Here is a 15,140-nt window from a genome sequence, read left to right on the forward strand (position 1 = left end):
AAAAAAAAATTACTAAGAAGAAAACGTAGATACCAATCTCATGGACTTTGAATTTAGAGAGGATTTTATGAATTTGTTCTCAAAGACAAGGGAAGTAAAAGAAAAACATATAATGAATGGGACTATATCAGACTAAAAAGCTTCTGCAGAGCGAATGAAATCATTGACAAAACAAAGAGGCAACCATCTGAATGGGAGAAGATATTTGCAAATGACACCTTAGATAAGGGCCCAATATTGAAAATATACAAAGAACTCATACAAATCAACATTAATAAAGTCAAACAACCCAATTAAAAAATGGGCAGAGGACCTGAACAGGCTCTTCTCTCAAAAAGACATACAAATAGCCACTGACATATGAAAAGATGCTCAATTTCATTAGCTATTAGAGAAATGCAAATCAAAACCACAATGAGATATCATCTCACACCTGTTAGAATAGCTATCATCAACAGGACAAGTAACAACAAATGCTGGAGAGGATATGGAGAAAAATGAACTCTCATACACTGCTGGTGGGACTGCAACTTAGTACAGCCACTATGGAAAACAGTATGGTGGTTCCTCAGAAAACTAAGAATTAATCCACCATTATGATCCAGCAATCTCTCTATTGGGTATTTACCCTAAAGACTTAAAAAATCATATTCATAAAGATACTTGCACATCAATGTTCATAGAAGCATTATTTACAGTGGCTAGGACATGGAAGCAACCAAAGTGTCCTACAATAGATTATTGAATAAAAAAGCTGTAGTACATATATACAATGGAATATTTCTCAGCCATAAGAAGAGATGAAATACAGCCATTTGCGACAACATGGACGGACCTCGAGATAATCATGCTAAGTGAAATAAGCCAGACAGACAAAGTTAAAAATCACATGATATCACTTATATGTGGGATATAAACCTAAAAACAACAAATGAGCAGGACAAACAATCAGAGACTCATGGACATGGACTATAGACTATTGGTTACTAGTAGGGTGGTGGAGGAGCGAGGAGGTAGATGGAGTGAAGTGGGTCAAATATAAGGGGATAAGGGGTGGGTGAAGCGGGTAAAGGGGATCAAATATATAGTAGCTGAAGGAAACGAGTTTGGGTGGTGAACACAATAGAATATACAGATATCAAATTATAATGTACACTTGAAAATTATATAATTGTATTAACCAATGATACCTCAATAAACTTAAGTAAAAAAATAAGCACACAGGATATATTAGAGACTGCCAAATATAATATATGTAAGCAGAATCGATGTTCAATGAGTGATACGCAGAATTAGCCCTTAGTGTATGCATTTTTAGTATACAGTCACTGTAATATTACATGTATTTATACAGGTAATATTTATCTACCCATATAAAAAACTAAAGTTATGAGCTTAAATATAGTACCAGTCTTCCTGATATGACTGTTAGGACAGGGCTTCCTTTAAATATCCCTTTAAAAAAAAGACTAGAATCCAATAACAGAAAGAAGATGTGTTGAGGTATGCAGAAGACTAGGTGGATATGAGTCAAGAAAGATGGAGGGAAGAAGATGGCATGCATTTGACCTCTCAGGGTGAGAGAATCAGCCAAACCACAGTTCTTCATCTCTGAGCCTTGCTCCTCTAGGATTTGTCCTGCTCTGTGATCACATGAGAGTTAAAGAGTTTGACTAATGAGGAGCTTTGGACATTAAATCCCCAGGGACACAGAGACTGCAAATAGTTTGTCTGTGACCACCCCACTCAACAGTCATGCCCAGGTCAGTATGCAGCCCACCTGAGCCTAGTCCCAGAGACGATCATTTCTGCACAGGAGTCCAGTGCTTCACCATCTTTCTGTGCTTCCTGAGGACAGAGCTTCTAATTTTCTCCTTCACTTCTAGGGAAGAAGGGAATGTCATTTCTTACTGTTGGCTTCCAGGTAATCTGAGATCCCCTATTTTATGTTTTGCAAATAGAGACAGGTTTTTGTTTACCAGTCCATATAGGGGTAGCCATCAGGTGAGTCCATGCAAAAAAAGAGTAGAAGTAGGTTGCCTGCAACGTCCCTGCCTAATGGTCCATCATCTTCTTTACCTGTTTGATTGTAGCTTTGCACTAATACTGAAGAATCTCCCATTCTGCTAAAGTCCAGGGACTTTTTCCTTTTTCAACAGTAGTCTACTCTTGCTCAGTTTTGAAGAATGCTCTAGAATCCTCTAACATTTTCTTTAATTTGTCAAGGGGAAGGGATATGAAGTCGCACCTCCTTTGCTATCCATTCTGTCTTCTTCTTTTTAGAAGAGATCTTTGGTTTTGACGCTGTTTCCTGATGATGAGTGTTCTGAGAGATAGGAGGTGGAGAATGAAGCAGATCCCCAAACTACAGCCCAGTCTACCTGTTTCTCTTCAATAAGTTATGAAATGTTTTTAAGTGCAGGACAGTATAAAATGATAGAACAAATAAGCAACTGTCCATGATGCCAAAATTTGTAAACCTTGATTTTTACCATCAGAGTTCTCTTCTTAAAGTAATAAAATAACATGAATAAATACAACATACCCCTGATGCAACCACAGTCTTGAATTTGGCAGTCTTCCACATGTTGTTTAAATTGTTTTACACATCTGTGTGTGTGTGTGTGTGTGTGTGTGTGTATGTATGTGTGGTGTGTGAAATGGCCATAAGGAATATGCCACTTAGTTGGAGAATGAACAAATAAATTGTGAGATAATAAGACATTGGAATAAGGTAAGATAAAGTTAATGAACTAAAGAAAAATGTACCAAGACATAAAACATGTTACTGTTAAAAACCAAACACAAAATGCCATATACAGTGTGCAAAGTTTTAAAATGCAAATCAAGAACATCTTTACAGGTAGAATCTCACTCAATTATTGCAACCAGAGGAGCACATGAAGTTCAGTGTAGTGGTTCCTTTGAGGAAGGAAAAGTGACTAAGGAAGTGGAAAAATGAATATGTATTATTTTATTTATTAAAAATATCTAATGCAAATATGGCAACCTATTTTAATTTAATAGTGCCTAGTGGCAGATACCCAGAACTTTATTGTTTATTCTGTACTTTTGTGTACTTGAAATGTTTTATAAAAAGTTTTATTTTAAACCTATTTAAATTTTGTCATATTGTAGATGTCTTGTTAGGCATATTACTTTTCTCTTTTGAGATTTTGTTATTTGTGTTGATACATCTTGGTCTAATTTATTCATTTTAATTGCTATATGCATTATCATGTCCATTAAAATAAACATTAATTATTAATGTTTGTTTTGGTTGTTCACTCCAATTTCTCTATAAGCAAGATCCCCAGAAGGAGATAGAGCACATCCATTCTCTCCTGAAATTTATGGTTGCCATGCTAAAGATGTTTCTTGCCCCTCTCCTCCTTCGCCTTGCTCCATCCACCACTTCCCTTCTATAATGAACCATGCTAGGTGGTTTGGTTGTGTCCAAGGCAGAAATAAATCTCATTAAGAAATATTTAGAGTGTTTCATATACCAAACACTGTGCTTGGTGATTTTGTCTTCTCATTGCTCATCCTTGCAACATTTTCAATAAGATTTTATGAAGATTCCTGTTATCCAAAAGAGGAGACTGAGGCTTCTCACACAGTTGAAAAAGAGTTCCTTGTTTACAAAGAGAACGCTGAAGCCAGAATTAAACCCAGGTATGTCTGAGTCAAAGCAGAGTTTTTTTAGGGACATCAGTTCTAAACATTAACATGCTAATGAGTTTTCACGTAACAGACACCTTTACACACTTTTTCTAAAACAGTGGTTCATAAGAATGTTTAGCAGCTCTATTGAAGCACCCATGATGTAACCAATTTCACCCTGCGTGATCCATGACAATATCCTCAGGAACTCACCATAACACAGGAAATAGGAGTATCCTTGAGTTGATCCTGACATATTACCGAGGTTTCCTTCAGAAGAAAGTGACCAAGGCTGTGTGACCAAGACTTTGACGGGGCATAACGGACATAGATAATCTGAACTTTCATCATTTCTTTTCCTAAAATTATCTGTTTATTATACACAGAGACAGAAGTGCCCAAAAATAAAAAATAAAAGCAATAGAGAATCAAAAAACTGCCAAGGAGCAAGGAATTAATTATTTTCATTATCTATTATAAAAAGAGGAAATGAAAGAAGAGACAGAACTCAATGGGCTACCTTGAAAAGGATAAAAGAAAAGAAAAAAATAGATTTTAGAAGTAATTACCGATTAGTGGAGATATTTATGACTATTGTTAGTTTTAAATTTGAAATTTTACATAGTCTCTCTACTGTTTTTCATGTAAGAACGTGGCCGGCAGTTACACAGAAGATTGTGCATGTGTTTATTTTATACACTGCTGCATGTGCATGTGTGGGTGTGTATTTGTTGTCTCTGCTGGAGAAGGTAAGTACTTTCTAGAAATAAGGTCTCATTTTCATTCAATTGTCATGATCATCTTAATAATAAGTACTTCATACTCACCAGGTGCTAGGCTCCCATTTGTATTGATTAAAGTCCCACAACAATAAGAGCATTTGAGGTATCAGATATACTTGTCTCAATTTCTCCTTCTTCCTGCTACTATAACACTCTTGTCAAGCAGCCTGGACATTTGTGTTGGTAGATTTTATCTTTCTCATCTGAGGATTCTGCTTTGAACACACTAACCAATTGTTTTTTTTTTGATTTTTTTTCATTCTTTTCAAAATACCATGCATTTCCTCCTTCCTCCAGTTTTTCTCTTTTGGTGAAAAAAATCCAGAGATGTGCTATATATTGCTTTATGAAAATGTTTTAATGTTCTACTATTGTAAAAAGAGAATCTCATTGACATAATAATCATTGGCTTAAGGTTTCAAATACCGTATTCTAATCTTCATTTCAGGTTCTAGTGTGGGTCCTGTTTTATTGCTGTTACCTGCTGGATGCTACCTATGAAGTCAGAGATTAGAAGGGAAAATACTTGCAACTCTTTGGGTAGAAATTTTCAAAAGTCAAGTGATGGAATCCTATCAGTTCTTCAGAATATCTAAACCTGTACTACTCAGAGTGTGCATTACGTAGTGATATGAGTTCAGCTCCAAAGTTTGAAAGCCTGAGTTCAAATGCCTTCACCACCTCTCACTGGAGTGTCAACTATTTTGTATCCATAATTTCACTTCACTTGACCTTTATTTTTATATGAGGTCATGGGTAAACAGGAGTATGGTAGAAGCACTTGACCCATAGGTCAGTAGAGAGAATAAAATTAATTAGTATAATAAGTAATGAGAACCTGGCCTGGCAGTAGAAGCTATAAGTCATAGTGGTAGTGGGAGCAGTTTATAATAATTATTATATTTATTTGCATAATCCATGCTAATACTATTATTAATTACAAAAATTATAGCAAGAGTTTTGTGATAAGAACCCAATGATGAAACTGTGAAATGAAAATGGAGCATTGAAAAGACAGATTTTGATGATGCATTGAAAATGGAGAGACTTAACTGAGTCATGGACTTGACCTCCCAGCCAGCTCACTCTGCAGAGCATTGATGAATGAGGCCACCATTTTCCTCATTAACTATGCTGGGTCTGCTCCAACCTGTAGACAAGTTGATTTTCCATGCCTGCAATGAGCTGTGGTCCTCAACATAAAACCCAGACCAGCGACAGTGACATTTGGAAATTTGTTAAAAAGGAAAATTTTCAGCCCTATGCCCAATTTTCTTTATCCCATAATCTGAGTGTGGAGCCAGCAATATGGGTTTTAACCAACCCTCCAATTGCTTCTGATGCAAATACGATTTGAGAAACTCTGCTCTAAAACCCAGAATTAATATGCTTGGCTTCACTTTTTCTGCTTGCTAATTTAAAGCTTTGGAGAATTCTTAAGGAAAAAGTGTCATATTTCCTATTTTGTTCCTGTTAGTTGGCCCAATGTGGGAAGAGAGTAAATAAGATTTGGATAATTGTGTAGTGTAGGAGAGAGGAGGAGAGAAAAAAAGAGGTTAAGGAAGGGAGAGAGACAGAAAGGGAAAGATTAGTAATATTTGCTTCAATTCACAATATAGATATCAGGGTTTTCTAAAATAAGGATCCCTGTATATCTGTTATGTGTCCTATCACATGTGTCTTTCTCATCAGACTCATCAACAACATGGAATCAGAAAACCAATCAGGTACAGCAGAATTCCTCCTCTTGGGTCTCTCAGAGGACCCAGAACTGCAGCCCCTCCTCTTTGGTTTATTCCTGACCATATACCTCGTCACTGTGCTTGGGAACTTGCTCATCATCCTGGCCGTCAGCTCAGACTCCCACCTGCACATTCCCATGTACTTCTTCCTCTCCCATCTGTCCTTCACTGACATCTGTTTCAGCACCACCACCGTCCTCAAGATGCTTGTGAACATCCAAAGACAGAGCAAATCTATCAGTTACACAGGCTGCCTCACCCAAGTTGGCTTTGTCTGGTTTTTTGCAGGTTTGGAAAACTTTCTCCTTGCAGCAATGGCTTATGACCGTTATGTAGCCATCTGCTATCCACTCAGGTACATGGTCATCATGACCCTCCATCTCTGTAGTCTTCTTATTCTACTCTCTCTGATCATTAGCACTGCAGATGCTCTACTCCATAGTCTCCTGTTGCTGCGACTGTCCTTCTGCATAGACCTGGAAATCCCCCATTTTTTCTGTGACCTTGCTGAGATCATCAAGCTGGCTTGTTCTGATTCCTTCATCAATAACATCCTGGTGTATTTAATGAGTAGCATATTGGGTGGTGTTCCTCTTTTTGCAATTATTTTTTCTTACATTCAAATTGTCTCCTCCATTCTGCAAATGCCATCATCTGGGGGAAAGTATAAAGCCTTTTCTACCTGTGGGTCTCATCTCTCAGTTGTTTGCTTATTCTATGGCACAGCTTTTGGAGTGTACATTAATTCTGCAGTTAACCATTCTTCCAAAAAGGCTGCAGTAGCCTCGGTGATGTACACTGTGGTTCCCCCGATATTGAATCCCTTTATCTACAGCCTGAGGAACAGGGACATGAAGGGAGCCTTGAGGAAACTTATCTGAAGAACATATATTTTTTTCTTTGGTTATTGCATCATCTGCTTTGGTCATGGTTTTTTTTTTTTTAATTTATTAAAAAATTTTTTTGGGGGGAGGGCATGGGTTTTTACATGAGTCAAATTAAAGGAATACTGGGTGAGTCAGAATGTCTCACTCTTCCTTCACCAAGTTCTTTTGCCATAATAACTAAAGTTTGTTCAACTTCGGTTTGAAAATCGACTTAGGTCTTCTCTAACATTGGGATTTTTCACAATTGATGTGAACTTTCTGAGGTTGGTTTTTCAGTCAGATTTCATTAAAGCAGAACCTAAATAAGGGATTCTTTGTATAGTGAGTTTAAGGAGAATGTTCTTAGGAGAATATTAATGACAGAAGGAGGATAGAGTTTTGGAAGGAACTAATCATTATAGTCAGAGGACTAGCCTCAGCCTCAATTTCAGGTGCTCTCACCACACACACACACACACACACACACACACACACACACACACAACTAGGTGCAGAGATGGATATGTTAATTAGTTTTACCATATGAATAATTTTATCTTGTATGTATATCAAATCATCATGTTGTACACTTGTACACCTTAAATAGATAGATTATAGATATAGATATAGATATAGACATAGATAGATAGATAGATAGATAGATAGATAGATAGATAGAGGCATATTTTCAGAGATAAATAGAAAAGCATATTCTCTTGGTCTCTCAGGGTGAGGCAATCAGCCATCATGAATTTGGAAAGGTAAAGAATCTGTCAAATTAAGGCCTTGTTTCCTCTACCAACTATCCTGATAATCTTACATAGCAAAGACTTCACACTCAACAGAGCAAATTCCCTGTTAAGCAATTTGTATTGATTAAATACTTTGAATACTACAAACTAAAGATTTTTAAGAGTTCAAGATTATTTTTATTGAATGGCACCATCTTTTTTCTGCAGTGTCGTATTGTCATAAGCAAATCGTTCAAAGATTATGTCCTAAATAAAATCTTCATATGTGTGTGTGTTTCATTGGTTCTATTTTTTACTGAGCTCTTGAACCATACATTTTGATTACCATAGGGGTTCAGAATGAGTCACCTCAAGATGTGCCACTCTGGAATATAAATTATTTCAAGCTGAAAACAACCAAGGCCTAGAAGCCTCAGAAAGAAGCTTTGGCCTTCCCCCTTATGGCTGTTAAAAAAATTTGACAAAGTAAACTTAAAGATATAATTGGCTTTGATTAAGCAATTTATCCCAGATAGCAACTGGAAGGGCATTCCCAGGAGTTGTACAAAATGGAAGATTTTTATAGGAAGAAGGGAGGGGCAAAGGAGCTATTAGCAAAGGGAAAGACAGGATTATACTTGGTCCAGGACAGCTTTTCTTTGGGAGAGGAGAGGGAGAATGTTTTTTATTTTACAGATTGCCTCTTCTTTCTATGGAGGATGGAGAAGGCCCACAGTGACAGATTACTTTATTGGCACTTGACCAGAAAATTCCAGACTCATTGATTAAGATTATGTTTCTGGGAGAGGTTCAAACTACAATTAGATGAGGATTAAATCTAGGTTTGATATCATAAGCTTTAGCAATAGTGACATCATTTTGGGCCCGCAGATTTTTTCTTTAACAGTTTCCCCTTTTGCTCATACTCCCAATTTAATTGAGAGATGTGATAAAAAATTAAAGTGATAGAGTCACTCTCAGTGACTTCCCTGGAGCTCTCTTAGCATTTTTGCTTAATCCATGACATTCACAGGACACAATTCCAGGTGCATGATCCAGAAGTTGGTCATTCTCTTGTCTCTTCTTTGACATTACCGTCTTTGGAAGATCATTTGCTTGGCAGTTAGCAGCTGCAAACATGCATTTAAAGCTTTTGAGAGAATACAATTCCAGGGAGATTATTATGGTAACTATAAACAAGATAATGCCCAGTGTTTGCAGGGCACTTTGGAGCCATAGTATCCAAGACCCAAACCAATAAAAAAGAAAAGAAAAAATCCTGTTGAAGGAGTCATCCTTTTAAGCCACTGGTTTTATGTAACTGATTTTATGTAACTCCCCCAGAATCCTTGATCCAGAGACAGCAGGTGATATTGGCCACAGCACAGATACCTCCCTGCTCAGCTGAAGATAATGAAGAGCTATTCTACTAGCAAGAACAACTTTGGTCAGAGAGTCCAAGGACCTTTTCTGGGCAGCTGATGCCTTAGCAAAAAAATTTGTAATGGCTTTGGGTGCGGAGGAAAGGTCTCTGATCATATTCCCATTGGTATCTATTTCTAACCAGAAAATATGTCTGTGCCAATGTCCACAAACTCTGACTCATGGAAAGCCTTCTGGTAAGTCCTTTCTAGAACAGTTAGGAACACAGTTAGATTATGTAAGAGGCACTGCCTAGCTGTGTACCAGCATTCTAGGCATTTATGGGCCCAAGGAAAATGATAACCACTACAGACAAGGACAAATCCTGTCAGCACAATTGTCCATTCAAGCCAGGTGTCAGTTAGGTTTTCTTCCAACTTATAATAAAAACTTGTTTTATTCCAGACAAGAAAAAGCTAAAGGAGTTCATCACCACCACATCAATATAAGAAATGTTGCAGGGACTTTTTTAAAAAGAAGAAGAAAAGAGCAAAAATATGAATAATAAAATGGCAGTAACTACATTCCTATCAATATTAAAGTAATATCAGTTACTTTAAATGTAAATAGATTAAATGCTTCAATCATAAGGTAGAGGGTGGCTATATGAATCAGGAAACAAGACCCATACATATGCTGTTTATCATAGTCACACTTCAGATTGAAAGACTGAAAGTAAAGGGATGGAAAAAAATATTTTATGCAAATGGAAATAAAAAAACCTAGGGTAGCAATACTTATATAAGACAAAATAGACTTTAATACAAGGACTAAGGACCTTGGATTTAAAGAGGATTTTATGAATTTCACCTCAAAGGCAAGGGAAGTAAAAACAAATTAAATGAATGGGACTATATCACACTAAAAAGCTTCTGCTCAGCAAAAGAAATCGTCAGTAAGGTAAAGAGACAAACATCTGAAAGGGAAAATATATTTGCAAGCAATGCCTCTGATAAGGGCCTACTATCCAAAATATACAAAAAACTCATAAAACTCAGTAACAACAACAAAAAAACAAACAATCCAATCAAAAAATGGGCAGAGGACCTGAACACACATTTCTCCCTAGAGGACATACAAATGGCCTACAAATATATGAAAAGATGCTCAACATCGCTAGCTATTAGAGAAATGCAAATCAAAACCACAATGAGATACCATCTCACATCTGTTAGAATAGCTATCATCAACAAGACAAGCAATAACAAATGCTGGAGAGGATGTGGAGAAAAAGGAACCCTCATACACTGCTGATGGGACCACAAATCCGTACAGCCACTATGGAAAACAGTATGGAGATTCCTCAAAAAACTAAGAATTGATCTACCGTATGATCCAGCCATCCCTCTACTGGGTATGTACCCCAAAGACCTGACAACCCATATTCAAAAACATATTTGCGCACTGGTGTTCATAGCAGCACTATTCACAGTGGCCAGGACATGGAAGCAACCGAAGTATCCTATGATAGATGATTGGCTAAAGAAGCATAACCATGCTAAGCAAAATAAGCCAGACTGAAAAAGGAGAAAATCACATGATATCACTTATATGTGGGATACAAACCTAAAAGCAACAAATGAACAGGACCAACAGAGATTCAGGGACATGGACAATGGACTAGTGGTTACCAGACGGTAGCGGGTGGGGAAGGAGAAAACAAATAGACAGGGTAAAGGGGGTCAAATATAGGGGGTAGGGGGAAGGTGAAGTGGGTAAAGAAGATCAAAAATATACTAGCTGAAGGAAACTGGACTTTGGGTGGTAATCACACAATAGAATATATAGATGTCAAATTATAATATACACCTGAATATTATATAGTTGTATTAACCAATGTTACCCTAATAAACTCAATAAAAAAAATAAAAAATAAAAGACCAAACCAATTGTCATGTAAAAAATAAATAAATAAAACAAGGACTATACCAAGAGGCAAAGAAGGACCCAGCAAATCCACTTCTGAGTATTTATCTGAACAAACTGAAAACACCAATTTGAAAAGACTTATGCAGTTTTACGTTTATTACAACATTATCTACAATAGTCAAGATATGGAAGCAACCTAAGTGCCTATCAACAGACAAATGGATAAAGAAGATGTACATATGTAGAATGAAATATCACTCATCCATAAAAATGAGTGAAATATTTTCATTTGTAACAACATAGATAGACTTGGAGGGTATTATGCTAAATAAGTCAGACAGAGAAAGACAAATACCATATGATTTCACTTATATGTGGAATCTAAAAAACTAAACAAACAAAACAGAAACAGACTCATAGATACAAAGCACAAACTGATGTTTTCTGAATGGGAGAGTGTTTGCGGGGTATGGGTGAAAAAGAAGAAGAGATTAAGATGTACAAACTGCCATTTTTGAAAACAGTCATGGGGATGTTGGGTACAGCATAGGAAATATAGTCAGTAATGTAATGACTGTGGTGTCAGATGGGTACTGGACTTATCAGGGTGATCACTTCATAAGTTATATAAATGTCTAAGCACTATATTGTACACCTGAAACTAATTTAATACTGTATATCAACTATAATTTAAAGTTAAAAAATTATTAGAATAATAAAAAAACTTGTTCTAAATTTTATCATTTATCCCTTAGCCATTTCCTAGGAAATGTAGATAATGGTGTTATCTTTGCAGGCCAATGCCAGAGCAAAAGAAAGAAAGAAAAGGAGAAAGCTTTTCACGTTTAGCTAAGGTAGGCAGTCTTGATCCATGAAATCTACTGGATTGTTTACAAAACTGTTCAGTACTATCTTTCAGTGACATTGTATTTTATTAAAAAAACTAAAAATGAAGAACCATAATTCAATCCAAAGTCCTCCAATGTGAAGAAAAATATACTTTGAATCTATTGTATGAAAATTATAAAAGGTGGTTATAATAGTTTTAAAAAAGGGCATGAACTCTGTCTATATTAATCACAGTCATAATTGATTATAGAGAATATATCAGATTCTGCTGTGTAAAATATGGAGAATAGAAATTAAGAAGCAGGAAACATTCAATGACTAAAATTGAAATACCCCCAAGTGTTTGAATTTTACAATGCCTTAAGTATATTTATAAACATATTATTTACACTCAGTACACTTAAAATTGGAATCATTCTTTCTGATGTCATTAATTTGATAGAAATGCTTTTGTTTGTAACTTAAAAAAAAAAGCCTGGAATTCATTAGAAAAGACTCTATGTATATGTATACATAGTACATAAAATAAAGGTAAGCATGAACAGGTAGAAAAACCTGGATAGTATATACCTGGCCCAAGAGGGTCAGGGATTAGACTCTTCTATTGTCTCGGCCTGTAAAGATTTCCATTGTCCAGAGATTAGAAGGACTCTGAAAATGTTTGTCGAATGAGGAGACTGGATATTGATCCCCAGGGATATAGAGACTGTAAAGAGTCAGCTTGTGACAATCTCACTCACAGCCATTGCCTAGTCAGGAGGCAGCGTGCCTGAGCCTCCTCCCAGACATGGTCCTTCTTGACCAGGAGCCCATTGCCACACTTGGTCTCTCTGCCGTTCCTATGGACAGCTCTTCTATCTTAAATATCTGGGTGTCATGCCTACCATCATTCCACACTGATGCCAGCCAAGTAATTAAACTTCCTTAGTTAACACTTCAGAAATGAGGGCAGGTGTTTTACTACAATATCATCGAGAGAAGCAAGGAGAAGAGTACATGCATAAAATATTCAGAACCAAATGTCCCAGGGACTCCTCCCTAACTGCCTTCTTGTTGACAAATTCTCATGTATATTTGTACCCATGATCATCTAGTTCTCACTCTGCTGGTCTCCTAAACTCTCTCTCTCTCGAAAAAAATGGCAGAACCCATTTTTCTCACGAGCAGAAATCTGCTCCTTCTCAAACATAATGACTGTTACAAAACTTTCTGACATTTACCTGAATTCATGTGGCAATTGTGGGGAAGGAGTTTGATCAGCTTCTCCCTTTATTTCCATTCCTGGTTCTTGATATATCATTGTACAGAAGTGTTTGTATTATCTCTACAGCTAGACTTGAGAGTACTGGAGAGGAAGTGGAGACAGAGGATTTAGCTGGCTACCTTCCTAGTATGCTTATTTCTCTTTAGAAAATTAACAAATATTTTATATAAGAACAGCAGAGATTATATAATAAAAACTACATACCTATCTTCAGCTCATTTCAGAACTAATAAATGTTGACATTCTGCTATATCAACATCAGGTCCTTTTTATAAAGTAAAAAAATAATATATGTGCAGAAAGAAGGCTCCTCTTTTTATCCCACTCCTTTCCTGTTCTTCCCTTCTCAGAGACAATAGCACCTTGAATGTGCTGGTATATTCCCACGCAGCACTTTGTACTGTATGTGTCTTCATGAACATATACAGGTTAAAAGCATTAACCATAACACTATCAGTTAGGGAATGGAGAAACAGATTGCAATGTAATAATATGGTATAATATTCTCTGGTAATTAAAATTCATGTTTCAGGACTAAATATATCAACATAATAAAAAAATAAATTGTAGAAGAATGCCAACTGTAAATGACATGTACTGTCTGGTTCCTTTTATATAATCTTTTAAAATGGAAAAGAATGCAATTGTTCATGGAATGATAATACTAATTATATTAAAAATTGCAGAATAATGTATATGAAGTTAGTATAGAAGGAAAAGAATCAAGATTGTGCAAATTTATGATGTGGGGACTTTACACATATCTGTATTTTTTGCAATAAATGCATCTACAATGAGGATGGTGATGTGTGTGCATTTTATGTGGTTGATTGGTATCAACCTAACACTCCATTGTTATTTCTTTATTTTGTTACTCTTTAATAATTTATAACTTAAAAACACATATAGGTTTATTTTTATCAGATTATTACCTGAAAGTTTCAATATATATATTTTTAATACTCTCTTGCTGTAGACTTTTGTTATACAAAAATTTTTCTCTTGTAGGTTTTCATTATTTGTATTGGTTCGATATCTATTTTATTATTCAATTCATTTTAATTACTTCATTTTAATTGCTATATATTTTATTATATGTTCATGCCAAATGAATATTGATATCATTAAAGTTTATTTTATTCCTTTTCTAAACAATGATGATTACCAGCTGTCGTTCCAGCTCATAAACTCATACTTGAAATTTGCAGTTTTCACATTAAGGATATTCTTTCCATTGTCTTTTCTCAACTTGCCCACCCATTGAGGAATGAAATATGCCAGGTGTCATATGTTCATGGATTGAAAAGACCACACACATACAATAAGAAGTGTCAGTACAAGAGTCCCATAGGCTGAGTGCTGTACTGGCTGCTGCTCCTCTATTCATTACTCATCATGGCAACAGCCCCATAAGGCTTATGAGATGTCCCACTATACCCATGAGGACACCAAAGCTTCACATACAGTTGAACGACTTCTTTATTCACAAAGCAAGCACTGGTTTAAATTAAATATAAAATGTTTGAGTGTAAGTAATACACCAAATAAGGAAGAGAGGGGACCACTGCCTTACAGAGACAATCCTCTTAGGACATCTGATTATCTTATAAGTTCCTTATAAGTCCACATTACCTTGTAAGTAATTTGGTTCCTGTCTTCAGGGACCAAAATTGTTCCTATTTTTGTCTGGTTTCTTAAGAGCCTACGCATTTCATTCTTTCTCTCATTTGGCTGTTTTTATTTTTTAAATATTAAGCCATGGGGACTTACAGATTAATGGATATAGTTTCTGTTTCAGATAATAAAAAAGTTCTGGAAAGGGTTAGTGGTAATGGTTGCACAATTTGAATATAGTTAGTGTCACTGAATTGCATAGCTAAAACTGGTTAAAATAGTCAATTTTATGGTATGTATATTTTACCACAATAAAAAAATTAACTATATTAAAAAAA

General features: G+C 35.9%; 1 protein-coding gene across 1 annotated transcript; it reads left to right on the forward strand.

Moving 5' to 3' along the window:
• The first annotated feature begins 6,144 nt into the window (after positions 1 to 6,144).
• LOC102879556 (olfactory receptor 7G3) lies at positions 6,145 to 7,068 on the forward strand. Its single transcript, XM_006905907.1, has one exon. It carries the CDS (start codon positions 6,151 to 6,153, stop codon positions 7,066 to 7,068), a length of 918 nt encoding a protein of 305 aa, XP_006905969.1. The 5' UTR covers positions 6,145 to 6,150.
• The last annotated feature ends 8,072 nt before the right edge of the window (positions 7,069 to 15,140 follow it).

Source organism: Pteropus alecto, unplaced genomic scaffold (assembly GCF_000325575.1).
Source record: "Pteropus alecto unplaced genomic scaffold, ASM32557v1 scaffold761, whole genome shotgun sequence".
NCBI lineage: Eukaryota > Metazoa > Chordata > Mammalia > Chiroptera > Pteropodidae > Pteropus > Pteropus alecto.